Source organism: Diplotaxodon limnothrissa, linkage group LG6, assembly GCF_057381915.1.
Source record: "Diplotaxodon limnothrissa isolate DT_005_m linkage group LG6, D_limnothrissa_male_GT1.1, whole genome shotgun sequence".
NCBI classification, from domain to species: Eukaryota; Metazoa; Chordata; class Actinopteri; order Cichliformes; family Cichlidae; genus Diplotaxodon; species Diplotaxodon limnothrissa.
In genome coordinates, this window is record NC_140601.1 from 21,499,390 (window position 1) to 21,516,873 (window position 17,484).

At 40.3% G+C, this 17,484-nt stretch overlaps 1 protein-coding gene across 2 annotated transcripts; it reads right to left on the bottom strand.

Annotated features, from left to right (window-relative positions):
* Positions 1 to 335: 335 nt before the first annotated feature.
* On the bottom strand, positions 336 to 15,613 carry LOC146630521 (tetraspanin-5). 2 transcript variants are annotated; one of them, XM_085356958.1, is made up of 10 exons: positions 15,197 to 15,613; positions 12,561 to 12,611; positions 10,495 to 10,641; positions 10,228 to 10,398; positions 10,027 to 10,152; positions 5,320 to 5,367; positions 4,566 to 4,682; positions 4,409 to 4,470; positions 2,791 to 2,843; positions 336 to 2,704 (listed from the first exon to the last, which is right to left on the bottom strand). In XM_085356958.1, the coding sequence occupies exons 1-9, from the start codon at positions 15,278 to 15,280 to the stop codon at positions 2,831 to 2,833; spliced, it is 819 nt and encodes a 272-aa protein (XP_085213084.1). In that variant the 5' UTR covers positions 15,281 to 15,613; the 3' UTR covers positions 336 to 2,704; positions 2,791 to 2,830. The 2 variants fall into 2 exon arrangements, with proteins under 2 accessions (XP_085213084.1, XP_085213085.1); XM_085356959.1 differs by lacking the exons at positions 336 to 2,704; positions 2,791 to 2,843 and having other exon boundaries at positions 4,405 to 4,470.
* Positions 15,614 to 17,484: the final 1,871 nt, after the last annotated feature.

Consider the following 17,484-nt stretch of genomic DNA (forward strand, 5'->3'; position numbering starts at 1 on the left):
ACAAAGAAAATGAGCGGCAGTTCTCTGCGTGAAGATACCTTGTTGGAGGAGAATGACCCAACTGCTTTTAGCTGATAGGAAGGTAACAGTAGCTCAAATAACCCCTTGTTGCAACCAAGGTCTGCAGAAGAACATCTCTGAACACATAACCTTTTAAATCTTGAAGCAGCTACTGCAGCAGAAGACCACACCAGGTGCCACTCCTGTCAGCAAACATCAGAAAACTGAGGCTACAATTCACAGATTCACCAAAATTGAACAACAGATGAGTTAAAAAGCAGTTTTGATTTCTACTGAAAGATTTGGATCAGAATTTCTTGACACACGTTTGGCCTTTTAGTATCAGCTAAATATATTTTAAACCCCACAGCCTACCTGAGTGTTGTTGCTGACCATGTCCATCTCTTTATGACCACATTGTTCCCATCTTCTGGTGGCTCTTCCAGCAAGATAACACACATTTTCACAAAGCTCAGGTCATCTCAAACTGGTTTGCTGAACATGACAATGAGTTCACTGTACTCAAACGGCCTTCATAGTCAACAGAGCTCAATCCGAAAGAGTACCTTTGGAAGGTGGAGGGACAGGAACTTTACATCATGTATACAGCTGACAAATCTGCATCAACTGTGTGATGCTATCATGTTAATATGGACTAAAACCTCTGAGCACCTTACTGATTCTGTGCCACAAAGAATTAAAGGAGCTGAAGGTCCAACCTGGTACGAGCAAAGTCTGACTAATGAAGTAACTGGGGAGTCATTTTCTTGACACAAGCCACAGCAGTGCTTTTCCTATTTTTTCTTTCCCACCCATCACAGGCTCACTTCTCTGCTAACATTTTGACCTCAGTGAGGTCATAATCCCAGGGTTGTCGACCCCAGCATATGTTTTAATAATATTATTATTATTGCTTGAGTGTACCACGCCTTTAGTTTCAGTATATGAAAACCGTACGCAAATTAAACCTAAAAATATGTGATACCCACAGCTGGAGACCAGTTGGAGGGTTACAGTGAAAAAAAGGTCCAACATATATATTGTTTTAAACACAAGATGGAGGTAGTGAGTTGTCATTCACCCAGTCACACTGGAGTACAATTCCTCTGCAGCGCTACCATTAATTTTAGTCTGAGGTAAGTGCGGTATCAGTGTAACATATTATCCAGACAAAGTATACACAGAAATAGACAAAATAATACAAAGAACAACATTTATTCAGATGTATCTACATCTTATCACAATCCAGTTATTTACAAGAATCAGGAGTACACGTGAAAGAAAAGTGTGGTTATAATCGGGAGTATGTAGAAATCGCAAATATGGCACTAAGTGGCAGGTAAACAGATATCTGACACCATTTTGGCATTCTAACATTTTCTCAGTATAAGATTATACATGTGGTAGAAACCAGAAACACATTGATTAATATCATATTGTCATCAGCTGCAGAGGAAAAGTTCACAGGTTCACATGTCCTTTACATTAAATGGCTTTTTTCACTCTGTTAAGAGAAAACTTTGTGTGTTTAATATCACTGAATTTTTAATAAATGCTGATGACAGAGCTTGCGCGCTCTACTTTCAAGTACTGTGCATTTGTAAATTAAATAATTTACTTCTATGTTCAATTAAGTGCCAACAAGCAGTAAAAAAAAAGTAAAAATCTAACAAATAAGGGTTTTCACGATTTCAACACACTGGCCACAACTAAAAATAAAGGCAAATTAATGAAGGTATGACAGAACACTAATGGACAAAAAGATTGTGTGCAAAGAAGGTGACTACACTAAAAAAGTCCCCAAACCCATTTTCAAGGTGACACTTATGAAGTACCAGGATGTTACATAAGCATATTATGGAAAGTTCCCCCTCCAGTGGCTGCTGCTTGACCAGATAACAGTCTGTCATGACAAAAAGCCGAACAGCTGAAATGAACTTCATTATCCTCTGTCCTCTGTGAAGATTAAAGTGCTTAAGGCTGAGTTTTGATTAGATGCCACATCGTTGGGTTTCTCTCAGTACATGTATTACATTATTTTGTCATTCTTTCCAAGAAAAGCAAGTTTACAAAGCTGAACACATCCATCACGTCTCTTCGTGAAACTACACGGTGACTACATCCCCCATAAGTCAAACTGCAATCTGTAACAGTGTCCACATCTAAAGTTCGTTCTCTTAAGTAGACTCCATCAAACATTCAACAAAGTGCTAACCAGCCGATTCAATCGAAATTACTATTTTACAAATACTTTAAAATACTTAACACAGTTAGAAGCCGATGTCCTATCAAGAGACAAAAGGCATGCAGTGCATTTCCAGAATCACTTTTATCTTCTTACACACCCTTTACATGCAGCTGTTAAAAAACTGCAGCTGTGAGACATATAAAACCACAGACCATATTCTAAATGAAGCACTACCTCAGAGAAACGCCGTCTCCGCTTGTTATCTGGGCAAAACACATTATCTTCCTGGCTTCTTCAACACAGCCTTTACTGTAACTGTAGCTTTTACTGAAATATTATTTTCCATTGTTTTTGTGTGTATAGTAGTATATTTCAGAGGGGGGGTGCTTCATTTAAAATACAGTAACTCTAAAAATAATTCTAAATTTACTATTTACATATGAGCGAGACTCTTCATACTGCACATTTTAGGTGACTAAAGTACTTCCCTTCAACGCTGGCATCCGAGCCGCAGTCCTGTAAAAATTAAATAAAAATAAAAAATAAAAAACATCGGAGGAGATCGATAATTTATACTGCTATATTGATCTCAAAGCGCTTACCTTGTACATCTTTCTTGCCTTTGAAAACTCTCTGGAGGTCTTAGGTAAACAAACTGCACAAAAACAGGAAGCAGATTTATGAATCGGAACAATAAAACAACCAAGACAATAAAAAGCACAAGCAAAATAAGCTTTGTTTGCAACACTGAGAAGCAGAGGGTTAGTTAATACAACATGCTTATTTTGTGAATTATGATCCCATATAGAATGAAATAAATAACCAAGATGGCGACAGGAAAACGCTGACTAAATAGTCAACCTTCAAAGCAGGACTTTGCAAAGCAGCGGGTGATGGTGGTATTTAGAGGTTTGTGTGTGCTGCAGCACATTTTCAAGTTTCCAATTGGGTGGATGTTTTTTAAGTTTTAGAATAACTGGGGCAGCTTGTTTCCTTACATTACACTTGCCATTAACACTAATGATGTAATACCGATGAAGCTGTTTGTGATTCTTTTTGTTTTTAAGTTCAAGATGTTTGCAACAACGTTTAATTTTTTCATCAGGGCGCCTTTCTAGCCTGACGGTGGTGCTTTGCAGAAAGTCCCTGAATAACCAAAGTTACCACAAAGCAACTCAGTATGTGACAATTCACACAATTATCTCACTTGGAAGCAAAGATATCAACCTGCTGGTGTTAATACAGGGAAACTCAGGCAATTTCAAATTCAGGACTTCATTTGTGGACCTGGAATGTATTTTCAAAACGTTGTTACATTTATTATCATATTACATGTTTATTTCATTCTGAACCATAATACACCCAAAGCCAACTCTACAGCCGCCAACTAATTTTTAACAACGAAATCATGCTTATAAGTTATTGACGTGACACACATAATGCATCATTTTAGATTAAAATAATTCATGACAGTAGGAGTTTATTCTGTTAAACCTTTTTTTAGTTCCAAAACATTTTCGGTGCATTACAATATCTAGTAAAAACAGAGACGGAACGCTTTTGCCAGGCTTGCTGCACTTTGTGCGATTCATCTTTCCATATTTAGTTGTGACTAAATAAAATTTCGTTGCCGATACAAATTTTCGTCACCACTGAGTTACGTATGTTGAACATGACACATAAAAGCAAAGATACGCTATGATCATTATAGTCAGGTGTAACTGTCATTTTAAAGAGGACTAAGAAAAATTGAAACGATACTAAACAAAAGAATTATAGTGTAGTTTAAAGAAAAATACTCTGTTGTGCTTTTTTTAAATTTTTAAGTGTTAATATAGTCCAAATTTATAAATACCAATAGTTGTAAAGCTTTTCAAATAATTAAAGCTTTTGTGCAACTGTCCAATAATTTGTATGTTCTTCCATGTCAGGGTGTTGCAACCATAATCGTGAGACTTTTATTATGAAGGTTTACATACAAAAGTAATAATAGTCAAAAGGATATTTCATAATACACAAGCAGCCCTGCCCATCAGGTCTTTATGGCTGCCTGAAGAGGTTTTTAATGCTCTCTTAAATATGGAGCCGCTAAATTTAACTCATGTAGTTATGTTAAGTTAAATTACAAAATAAACCCCTACAAGCCGTGAACTGATTTACAAAAATTATGCACTCAGACACAAAATTTGACGCGTCACCCTGATGACCCTTGCTACCTACCAACTCTCTCTCACAGCCTCGATGTCGCTCACGAGATTTTGCGCTAAACAGATGCCAAAAATCTAAAAAAAAAAAAAAAAAAAAAAAGGAAAACAAATTGTTAGGTAATGGAAAAAAATGACAAAAGCTCAGATGTTTAGGACAAACTGATCCCCACCTGCAGTAATGCAATCCCAATAAATATGCCTGCCACCACTGTCAGGTTATCTTGAAGCCACTTCTCAAACTGTGGTACGCAGCCTTTGATATAGATGAATGACCTCTGGTCAGAGTCCTGTCAAAACAATTACAAGTCAAACCAATACTACAGCGTGATAGTCAAGTTCATCTGAAATATATTTGGTTTTATTTTGCTCCACGACACTTAACAACACAGTTATTTTTAATAGCACATGATTCCCCTTTTCATTTTGCGGTTTCCCCTAAAGCCCTCCACAGCAAAATGCCTCTGATCCAGTGTTACGTAGTCGTTAACACACACTCGGCTCACTGTTTTCCTCTGACTCTTGTTAAAACTGCTTCACTCTGGCTCACATTTAAAGTCAAGAAAACAAACAGAGCCTTTTTTCCTTACATTACGCTGGCCGTGCAGTAAGGCCAAAGCTAATGACAGGCGGGGGAGGGGATTTCAATTCCCATTGCATTGCTGCTGCATGAGTAATGCCACAAGGCCCAAAGTGTTGATGGAGAGCCAGCTGCTGTATTTTCACGAGTGAGGAGTTGAGAAACATACTGAAAGAGGAATATTGTGTCCAGGGTGGAGCAACTGACGACCTCATATAGCCATATAAACCTCCCCGAGGCAAAATAAGCCAGAACAATTCATGCTTTCTACTCTTTTCTATTCCTTTTACTTTTTACATCAGGGTCTCAGTCTCGGTGATAAATTTAAGTTTCCGTTTGTAGCTCACCGGTTTTGCTCGGATGTCGTATCCACACTGAGTGTTAATGACGTCCTCCTGCGAAGAGAAGACACACATGCATTTTTAGATTAGCTAGAGATTCTAGACTGGCCTTTACAGTGAAAAACAATAAAACATGCATACACATTAAAAACTGTAAAACTAGATGATCATGAGTAAAACTCACCAATCCATGGTTATACAGTTACTGTGAAGATTTTTGCATATAAACCAAGGATTTGTTTATGTTTGCTTGCCTATTATATTCTACTTGTGAAGATTAAACGACTCCAACGTTTTGTGTGCAAGGATGCATCTGCCTTTCTGGTCAGGTTAACCTTTATAAGACTGTGTGGGACCACAGCTGCAGAAACTTGGGCTACAGTAACATTTAACTCCCAGAAGTCAAATTTTGTTCTGAGGGAAGCAAAGGACACCTACAGGAGGAAGGTGGAGCAGAAGTTGGAGAGGAACAATATGAGGGAGGTCTGGAATGGTGTGAAAACCATCACAGGCCACAACACCAAGAAAAGCACAGTGGGGGGGACTGTGGAGAAGGCAAACGAACTCAACAACTTCTTCAACAGGTTTGACCAGCCCACAACCCCCCCACCCTCACCCTCACCTTCACTACAGAGTCCTCTCCCCACTCTCCTACCTCCCTCGCTTCCCCCTCTTCCTGACACCATGACACCCCCCTCCTCCAATCCCTCTCTCAGCAGCAAGACATCTCCCCCCCTCCCCTCCTCCCAAACATCTCCCAGTGTCACAGTGGATCAGGTCAGGAGACAACTGAGGAAGCTTCGCCCCAGAAAGGCAGGAGGCCCAGACAAGGTGTGTCCTAGGATGCTTAAGGCGTGTGCTGCTGAACTTGGGGAGCCGCTATAACGAGTCTTCAACCTCAGTCTGCGACTGGGGAGAGTGCCCGCCCTATGGAAGACATCCTGCATCGTCCCGGTCCCCAAAAAGAACCGGCCCAATGAGCTGAATGACTTCCGACCGGTGGCACTGACGTCACATCTTATGAAGACTCTAGAGCGGCTCTTCCTCAACCTCCTCCGACCACAGGTACAACATGCCCAGGACCCACTACAGTTTGCATACAAGGCGGGTGTCGGAGTGGAGGATGCCATCCTGTACCTCCTACACAGAGCCCACTCACACCTGGATGGGGGAAAAGGCACGGTCAGGATCCTGTTTCTTGACTTTTCCAGTGCCTTTAATACCATCCGGCCCTGTATGCTTCAGGAAAAACTGAACAGGATGGAGGTGGACCCCTGCCTGGTGGCTTGGATCTCCGACTACCTCACCGACAGACCACAGTACGTCAGGCTGAAGGACATCACGTCTGACACAGTGGTCAGCAGCACAGGAGCACCACAGGGAACTGTGCTGTCCCCTCTTCTCTTCACCCTGTACACCTCTGACTTCTGCTACAACTCTGAATTATGCCATATTCAGAAGTTTGCAGACGACACAGCCATCATGGGGTGTATCTGGGATGATCAGGAAGAGGAGTACAGAAGTCTGGTGAGGAACTTTGTCGCATGGAGTCACACAAACCACCTGCAACTCAACACCTCAAAGACTAAGGAACTGGTTGTGGACTTCGGGAGGTCCAGAGAAGGTCCACTACCGGTTCAGATAGAGGGGGAGGAGGTGGAGGTGGTCAACAAGTACAAGTACCTCGGGCTGTGGGTGGACAATAAACTGGACTGGTCATGCAACACAGAGCACCTGTATAAAAAAGCCCAAAGCCGACTGTACTTCCTCAGGAGGCTGAGGTCTTTTAACATCTGCAGGAAGCTCCTGAGGATGTTTTACCAGTCAGTGGTTGCTGGAGTACTTTTCTATGCTGTGGTGTGCTGGGGGAGCAGCACAGCAAAGAGGGACTCATCCAGGCTGGAGAAACTGATCAGGAAGGCTAGCTCTGTGGTCGGCATGAAGCTGGACACTCTGGTGACAGTGGCAGAGAAAAGGACATTAAAGAAACTGATGGACATTATGGACAATGCTGGGCATCCTCTGCACACGGCCATTAACAATCAGAAGAGTCTGTTCAGTGACAGGTTGCTTCTCCCAAAGACAAGAACTAACAGACTTAAAAACTCCTTTGTCCCACACGCCATCAGACTGTTTAACTCCTCTCTGGAGGGGAGAGGGAGGGGAAACAGGAGGACAAAGGAGGGGGGAACAACTAAGCTGTAGTGCCTCTTCACCTCACTGTGCAATACCTTGTGCAATACTTTTGTAAATAGTCAACGGTGCAATAGACTCAATACTTGAAATGTGCAATTCACTTGTATTTTTATTTTTATTCCTATTTATTCTATTTATCCCCTTCGTATATTTTATTTATATTGTCTCTGTATTTATATATATGTGTGTGTGTGTATATGTGTATATATATATATATATAAAAAACACCCAGCACGCCCCTGCGGGCGGTTTATCCTTCAAGCTCGGGTCCTCTACCAGAGGCCTGGGAGCTTGAGGGTCCTGCGCAGTATCTTAGCTGTTCCCAGGACTGCGCTCTTCTGGACAGAGATCTCCGATGTTATTCCCGGGATCTGCTGGAGCCACTCGCCTAGCTTGGGAGTCACCGCACCTAGTGCTCCGATTACCACGGGGACCACCGTTACCTTCACCCTCCACATCCTCTCGAGCTCTTCTCTGAGCCCTTGGTATTTCTCCAGCTTCTCGTGTTCCTTCTTCCTGATATTGCTGTCATTCGGAACCGCTACATCGATCACTACGGCCGTCTTCTTCTGTTTGTCTACCACCACTATGTCCGGTTGGTTAGCCACCACCATTTTGTCCGTCTGTATCTGGAAGTCCCACAGGATCTTAGCTCGGTCATTCTCCACCACCCTTGGGGGCATCTCCCATTTTGACCTCGGGACTTCCAGGTTATACTCGGCACAGATGTTCCTGTACACTATGCCGGCCACTTGGTTATGGCGTTCCATGTATGCCTTGCCTGCTAGCATCTTGCACCCTGCTGTTATGTGCTGGATTGTCTCTGGGGCATCTTTACACAGCCTGCACCTGGGGTCTTGCCTGGTGTGATAGACCCCAGCCTCTATGGATCTTGTACTCAGAGCTTGTTCTTGTGCTGCCATGATTAGTGCCTCTGTGCTGTCTTTCAGTCCAGCTTTGTCCAGCCACTGGTAGGATTTCTGGATATCAGCCACCTCCTCTATCTGCCGGTGGTACATACCGTGCAGGTATATATATATATATATATATATATATATATATATATATATATATATATATATATATGTGTGTATATATATATAATATTCTGTAACTCTGTAACTTCTGTCGGTGCTGTGCTTTTTTGGAAATCGAATTTCCCAGAGGAACCCACCCGAGGGATTAATAAAGTTCTATCTAATCTAATCTAATCTAAAATAAAAACTTTAGTGGGCAGATCATTAAAATAAAATGTGTAAAACACCGCTGACAAAGGGCAATGTTTGAGAATAAAGTCTGGTGGAAATCTTTTCCTTAATGGTCAGCCAAAATGAAATGGCTTCACTGGATGTGGCGTCACAGACAGAGGGATTGCTTGGCAGAGGTTTCTGGCAAACCTTAGATCCATAGAGCAGAGGAAAAAGTTTAAAAGAAGTCAAACTTCCAGCAGCATTTGTAGCAATGTAAAAAAAAAAACACTAAAAGCATTTCAGCTTTTGGATGTCATTTTTATGGCATTTAAATAATAATAATAATAATGGATTGGATTTATATAGCGCTTTTCAATACCACTATTCATTCACTCTCACATTCATACACTGGTGGAGGCAGCTACAGTTGTAGCTACAGCTGCCCTGGGGCAGACTGACAGAAGCGAGGCTGCCATATTGCGCCATCGGCCCCTCTGGCCAACACCAGTAGGCAAGTAGGGTAAAGTGTCTTGCCCAAGGACACAACGACCAGGACAGAGAGCCCAGGGATCGAACCGGCGACCTTCTGGTTACAGATGCGATTCCCAACCCCCTGAGCCACGGTCGCTAACAAAACTAATTTTAAATGTCACCTTTTATTTTAAATTAATACTTTTTGATGGAAAGCTAACAGCAAAAAAAACAACTTTCAACTGACTTGAAACTGGCTGATAAAGACCTGACCTGAAATATAACCACAAAAGACACCTGCTGCACAACCCAACTAAACAATTAAAATTAAAAAAAATGAAAATTTTTGATATGGTATACACATTAAGAGCACACGGTGCCTTTGAAAAACAACTTTTTTAAATCCAAGTGTTTCCTTTTTTTTCCCCTATAGAGAATGACCTTGGTGGGACAGCGTGTCCTTGGATTGTCAAATAAAACCCTTCCTGAGTCTGTTTTTCTGAAGAAAAATGCTGTCACTGCTGCGCACAGTAAGCAGCAGTTAAGAGTATTTTTCTGCCAAAAAATGCCTCGGTCCAGAGTCCCACCCATCCGCTTTCAGACTCTGACTTGCAGTCAGGGCCTGACACGACTAAACACAGCGTCCTGAGCGTCCTGTTGGATGCAAGCCATCGTCGCTGATAGCATCACTGCTTCTTCTGGAGAACATAGATAACAAGCTGTCTGTGACAAGAAAGCCCTTCAAAACTTCCCCTCAAGTCTTGTAGTTTCAGCATGTTAAAAATTATTTTAAACTCTAACAAAGGACACAAAAACACCAACAGCCACAACGTTATCTTGTGATAGAGAGACATACCGCTGGATCTTTGGTGCAGCAGGAAAAGGGCACTCCACATTTCTCACGACTCGGGTTTGAATCAGTACAGTTGAAGTAGATGTTCAAATTCCAGTCATCAGCCCCAAAAGCTCCACAACACTCCCACTGCAATAACATATAAAATACAAGGTAAAAATACTAGAAAGAAATCGGTGCCACAAATAAAGAAACATTGCTTACATATTCCTGGGTGAAGTCGATCAGGTTCTGCAGATCAATGTCATCTCTGTAGGCCCGAATGTTGTTATTAATGAAAAAATTGAGCTGGTCCTTGATCCAGTCTTTGAAGACAAAGGCCAGGACTCCAGCAGTCAGCTCAAGAAAGAAAATGATGCCCAGGAACACGGAGAACTGAAAGACATGAGAATTTTCTGAATATAATAACTGTTATGAAAACAAGAAATATAAAGAATTATAGATTTCTGAGAAAGCCTTTAACAAACATACAAACTTGAGCAGGAAAGAGTTTTCCCGCAGCGCTCCAATGCAACCAGCAAACCCGAGAATGAACATCACACCACCCACGACAAGGAAGAGCCAGACAGGGTCAAAGCCCCCCAGGTCAGTGATGGATGAGATGTTGGACAGAACACCCTGGGAGCAAAGCACGTGAGGTCAAACTCAACTGAAAAACCACTGAAATATCATCACATTGCTAACATTCTTCCCAGGTAAAGTAATCATTTTGTAAGCATGTTTAACACCCAAATTTCATAAAGTACAATCCAAACCAATGTAAGCAATTATTTAAAAGAATTTAATAATAAAATTGTCAATTGTTTTTGATTTTTGGGAACAAGCTAATTTACTCTTGCTCAGAGCGAGCAAATGTAAATATGTTTTAATTGACTTAGCTTATCATATATTAGCTACGATTAGCTTCCTGGATCTGTACAAAGCTAACCAACCTAATTTGATTTTTCAATTTCTGCAGTGACGAAACAAACAAGCTCTAGCATGTAAACCAGTGAGCTATAGATATGCTATTAAAGTTGTGTCAGAAGTTGACATGCACCTATCATTAGCATGAATGCCATGGTAGTGTTGGTATTGTTTTCTTTGAACTGCTCTTTTACCAGGGTAGAATGATTGTATAGCAAAGTCTAGGCCTATTAACTTGGTAGTGATCATGACTGACCACAACTAGATCACAACTTTATCAGCATACAAATGATTTGTTTGACAGCACTCACTGAATTCTTCAATACAACAGCGTAAAAATCTAAGGAATTCAAATTGGGTAGATCTCTTGAAGTCATTTCTAAACAACTTCACATTTCAAGACTATCAGTTCAAACAATTCTATGTAAGTATAAGTTATTTGAATGTGTCACCACATCCACCAGTTCCAGCTAAAGTCTGGTAGAAGATCCAAGCCGTCACACTCGGATGAACGGTAGTTGGTTAGGATGTTCAAAAATTAAGGTTCAAGCCTGCTATGGACTGAAAACTGCTGAAACACCAGCGTCACTGTCTCCAGTCAAGCGAGTGTTTCACCACAGAAAGAAGCCCCTTGTCCAAAATCAACACTTTCAAGCTCAATTGAAATTTGCAGCTTTTGACAAGTCAAAAGGGCAATGATCCAAATACACGTCAAAAGTGGTTTTGGGATAGATAAAGCAGGCTAACATTAAGCTTCTGGAGTGGCCTTCCCAAAGCCTGACCTCAACCCTTTTGGGTATTTATGGACTAAGCTTAAAAGCCAGGTCCATGCCAGGAACTTTACCAATTCTGCCAAGGTGAATGGTCAAATATTCAGGCAGAATTATGGCAGAAGCTTGTTGATGGCTACCAAGGTGCAACTAAGGGACATTTGACCAGATATTATAAATATGTATATATTTGAACCTGCATTTATACTTTCGACCCTGTGTGGATTAGAGAAAATCCAAAATAAAATTTAAACCTGTGCCATTATTTTTTTCTGAAGATTAAAGGTACATACTGTACAATAATTCTGTGCTGGAAAAAGAACACATTCAAGCCCATGATGCTGTATGTAGATTTTCTTACCTCTAGATAGAGCCTGGCTAGCTGTTTGTTTTTGTCCAAAGCTAACAGTCTAATTTAACCCACACTTTTTACACCATACATTTGACATTATATTAATCTTAAAGTTAATCAACCCATTATAATAATTTAGCAATTAACAAATAATTAAATAATATTAGTTGTAGTCACGTATGTAGGATGAGATAACAATCAAGATCTTCAAATGTACTTTGGTGAAAAAGTGCTCTCAGTAGATTGTCTGCTTTTTGCACTCTCAGTACACAATGAACAAATCTGTGAAATGCATCAGATCAATTCATAGCCCATTGTTCATGAGTCCCACAGGAAAGCACAGCATTCCTTTCTGATTCAGTAAAGCCATGGTGACCATTCCTTGCACGCAGTCGAGTATAAACCACAACGATATGCCGGTTTGTGGAATATTTGCAGATACCTGTAAGTAAAAAGCTTCACAGAAATAAGTCCTGCAACTTGTTATTACACATTAATATACGACTAACCTTTTCACTCCATGCCCACAAACCAATGGCAAGAAACGCTACTCCAAGGAACTGACAGAGGGAGAAAAGAGAGAAACAAGAGAACAGGATTATTTTGCTGTGACTGCTACATGTAGTCATCACACAGACGCACACTGACAGAAACTACAGAGAGATTTTCCTGGCAGTGGTCCATTACTAAATATTTCTCATCCCAGTCTGCAGGATCAGCAGGAGGCTTCCACATTAGAAAGCATCTTTAAACAGCTTGACTGTACATAACTGTACGCCGCAGTGTAGAAGCAGTAATCGGGAATATTATTACTATGACAGTATTATGATTTAATATTTTATGGTAGTTTGTGTTTACAAGACTTTTTAAATCTTGTGCTAATTACTTTAATATGTTTTTAATAAACACCTTATTTAATTGTCACATTTCCATGCCTTTTGTTACTTTCACATTCACTTGCAATGAGTTTTGGTTTTCTATTTGAAATAACTTTTTTACATCCTACTCACCACAATGCACTTAAAAAAAAAGCATAGAGACAAACTCGGTAAAAAATATTTATGCTTCAGTGTCTACTGTGATACATCTTCACTGACAAACCATGACAAGAGAAACTTGAGAAAAACAGTATACTTTATAAGCCACTTAATTTGTGAGGATTTCAACAACAATTATTGTTGTTGGATATGCTTTTATCCAAGAACACCTTCACTATTAAAATTAAAACCCCACTAACTTACCAGGACTTTAACAAGCACTAAAATAAAGATGAGAAATAATAGGTTTTTGAATAACTGATTTTAACTGAAGTCTTTTGTTGAATTAGACACATTTATTCACCAGATAGAAGCACTAAGGACTTTTTTTAGATTAAAGATAATGAACTTTACAGACCATCTCAAGTATTTGTTTGTGAGACAGCTGTTAAGGCAGGGGAACAGTTGTTTGTGACATAAGCAGCTGATACCTGAATGACACAAAGCTCAAAGGGGCCGATTGCTGTACAGTTGGCTGAGAGCTTTTCCACAGCCCAAAGGCCTTTGTCTCTATCAGTCCCCGATACGTGAAGAACCACTGGGCACACCAATGCCATTCATGGCTTAAGTAGCATGTGCTGAATTTAGTGTATTTTTTAGCTTCTTTGTTTTATTTAATTTTTTTATGTCAGTTAGCACAAGTCAAAATTACTGATATAAATAAGTGAATAAAAAAAGATAGGGGCTTTGGCCGAAAGTCCCACACTCCCACACCGCAATGACTTACCAGGACACTTGAACTGTTACTAATATCATCAGAGATGTTGTCAGCATCTGTGTTTTCCCCACAATAACAAGACAAAAAATCCCTGCTGTTAAAAAGGCCTTATATGGCCAACGGTGCCTATCAGTAGGACTGCTGCAATTTACTGTATCTGTATTTGTATTCGTATGTAGACAAAAGTAGATATGCCCATATTTAATCCATCCAAAGAACATGCTGTATATGATGCTGTGGAGCAAGCAGTTCATTTGTTGGCACCAAATATGATAATGAACAAATGTCTCAGGCAGCACCAGGCTCAGTGGTTAGCACTATGGCCTCAAGGCCAGACAATCCTGGTTTCAAACGCAGGTATGACCCTTCTGAGTGGCCTGTGCATGTTTTACAAAGGAGCTCCTGTTATCCAAAAAGGTTAATGCTGCATAGCTCTGCCGATACACCCTCAAAAACAAAATTATTACTCTCAACGTTTTCTTGAGCGTCTTGGATCACTACATTATGTGAAGTTTTATTCTGCTATTTCAGCCAAACTGTTTATTGACTGACGGACGATTAAAAAAAATATGACAGAACAATCAATGATGAGCATAATGTCCCTGCTGTCTCTTATTCAAACCAGGCCACACTATTTCATACATCACTTATAAGTTAGGCATTGTTTTCTGCGACCAATCCTCTAAATCCACTGATTATTCTACTTACTTTAATGCAAGTACTGGAGAGGCAGCCAATATCAAACAATTAACACTTGGACTCACTGACAGCGTTTTTGCTTTAAATGAGATAAAACAATGAATCGATCAAAACAGTCACTGTTTAAATCGATTAATCGCTGCGGTTCTACGAGAGCATCGCTCTGTTAATAACTTAACTAACCATTAGTAAAGCCTACCCCACCTTCCCTCATCAACAACCTGTGAAAAAAGCACCCATGCGGGTTATTGTTTCAAGCCAGGAAGTGGCGGCCCACGGTGACTGTGGGTTTAAAAGACGGAATGTTTGTTTTTTTTCCCCTGCGGTTTCACTCATGCATAGAAAAGGTGACGGCTGTTTTCTCAACCTAAACATCACCACGAAAAAAGAAGAAAAAAAAGGCCTCAGCTGAAGGCTACGGTCATGTAAACACGCGATGATGCCGAGAGAGAGAGCTGTTCTCACTCTGATGGAGGACACACGAAAACAAAGCGGCTGATGGGTGACAGGGAGCAAGTGCACAGGAGCAAAAGAGAAAGTGGAAGCGAATCGAAACCCAGGACAACATAGACACAACAACAAACACATACGCACACATAAATGCACCTCACAGCTGCTGATTGGGAACAAAGAGCGTGTCAGTGTGTTAAACTGACGATGGCAGGCCTGAAGTCGCAGACGGGGGACTTACCCAGAATATAATGTTGAATCCGAAAATGAAATACTTGATGCAGCAGCTCACTTCGTGAGCCTTGAAATGCTTTCCTGACATCATCTGGATGGATTTTGTTTTCCTTCGCCGCCTCTGCAACGAGCAGGAATCACATTTGCAGCTGTTCTGTGTTTGGCAGTCGGGATCCTCTGGAAACACCCTTTAATAATTTTTTTTTAAGGGCTCAACACATGCCGCCCTTTCTAGCGTCTAATTATTAACACCATCTTGATTTTGTGCGGATAAAAGTCGCAGATGAAGCCGTCGGGGAGCGTTCACAGTCCGTCGGCGTCCCTCTACAGATCTCAGCTTTTACCCTGCGTAGATCCTCAGAGGTGTAACGCTGAAATAAACCACAGTGAAAGTCAACCAGATTAAAACCGACGGTCTCCTATCTGACCCGTAATCTAGACATGGCTGTTATTTGATTGCCATGTCTAGGAACCAATGATTTCTTTTAGTGATCTGAGAAGGCGGGACTTCCTCCATGAGAGGGTCTCTAGCCCCATTACAGTGGCAGATAGTACTGGTTACGAGGTAATTAATCATTTATAGCGGAATTTATTACCCATTAACTAAATACGTGTATGATACACGACAGGAATACATAAGTAAACTTCATCACAGCCATCAGGCTATTAGGCAATCATAAGGGTATAAGGCTTGAAATAGTAATTCAAGTTGTAGTGGAATAAATAATAATTCATTCATGCAGTTTTTTGAGGCTGCTGGGTATTAAATCAATCAATAAGTTAAAGACTAATAAACATGGACATCTTAGTTGATGTTAAATATTAAAATTAATATATTTTTGAGACAGAAACAGGATTGAGTTGCTTCACCAGACTTGATTACAGGTCATTTTGTAATGCGAACTTTATGCTTTTATCAGAAAGAATTGAAATAGAAAGTATAAAGAGTATAATTACAAGTGTAGTTACAGAAAATATAAATTATGTGTTTCCTTTAGTTACTTGAATGTTTTTATTGAATATTTAAGATTTCATGTTTTTAACACATTACCTCACATTGTCTTTTCCAAAGACTTGTTTAGTCCCGATGAAGAAAGAATTCCAGAGAACACCGAAATAAAGCAGGCTGGATCTCATGTTTCACTCTTGTGTTTAAATGTCAGCAAAGAAAAACAAAATAAAGTTCCAGTTTAATGAGACACAAACTGCCTAGACGCGATGCTTCTTTATTGTTTATTTTCAAAACGCACTTAAATTTTCTACTTTCTTAGGCTTAATCTTTATAAGGTGGATGTGGTGTTTACGCCTTTTGGAGGGTGTAACTGTCCCTGCTTTATATTTTATTTACAGTGTTCTTTTGAACTTGTAATTTTGCTGTTTTAAACATCGGTACCTTCTTAGAAATTACATTTAACTTTACAGTAGATCAGTGTGGCATACTGTTAAAATACATTTGGCCTTTATTATAATGTACATGTGGATTAGGGCAAATATACATGTGAAAAAATAAGCATCCTCATGATTCAGTAGCTTGTACAACCACCTGCAGCAGCAATAAATGTGACTTCAGTCTCTCACAGCATTGTGGAGGAATTGTGTCCCACTCTTCTTTACAGCGTTGCTTCAGTTCATGGAAATTTGCAGGCATCGACTTGTGCAGCACTCACTTAAGGTCCCACCTCACTGTTACAGTCAGCCTGAGGTCTGAGCTTTGACTGGACCTTGATTCTTTTCCTTTTCAGCTATTCTGTTATAGATTTGCTGCTGCGCTCAGGATCATTGTGCTGTTGTGTGGCACAATTTGGACCAAGCTTTAACTAGCTAGCCTCCTCTATCCAAAGGAGAAGTCTTGCACTTTTCTTAGATGAAACTTGCAAACCTGCAAGTCTAATCTCTAGATGTATGCTCGATCATCCAGGTAAGGAAATCCCAGAAAGCTGTTCATCTGAACATTATGTTTTCAGCTGGAGAAATGTCTCATCACTCATCCAAGTGAATTCTTCAGTCTGAAGAAAACTTGAAGTCACCTGGATGAGTGACAAAATGTTTCTTTCACAGAGAAAGGGATAGAATGAACAGAATCGGCATTCTTGAATTTGCAAACCTAAACCATTCTACCGTATTATAGAGAAGAGGCAACCCTTTCAAACAATGCCAGACCCCCACCCCTTTTTACTATCATTTAACATGCTAAATGAGGCCTGCTTTTATAGAGGCGCTCGCAATTGTTAATTTATTTAATCAAGTGGATTTGATTAGCAGCACCTGGCTAATGTTGTTGAACAAGTAAGAATG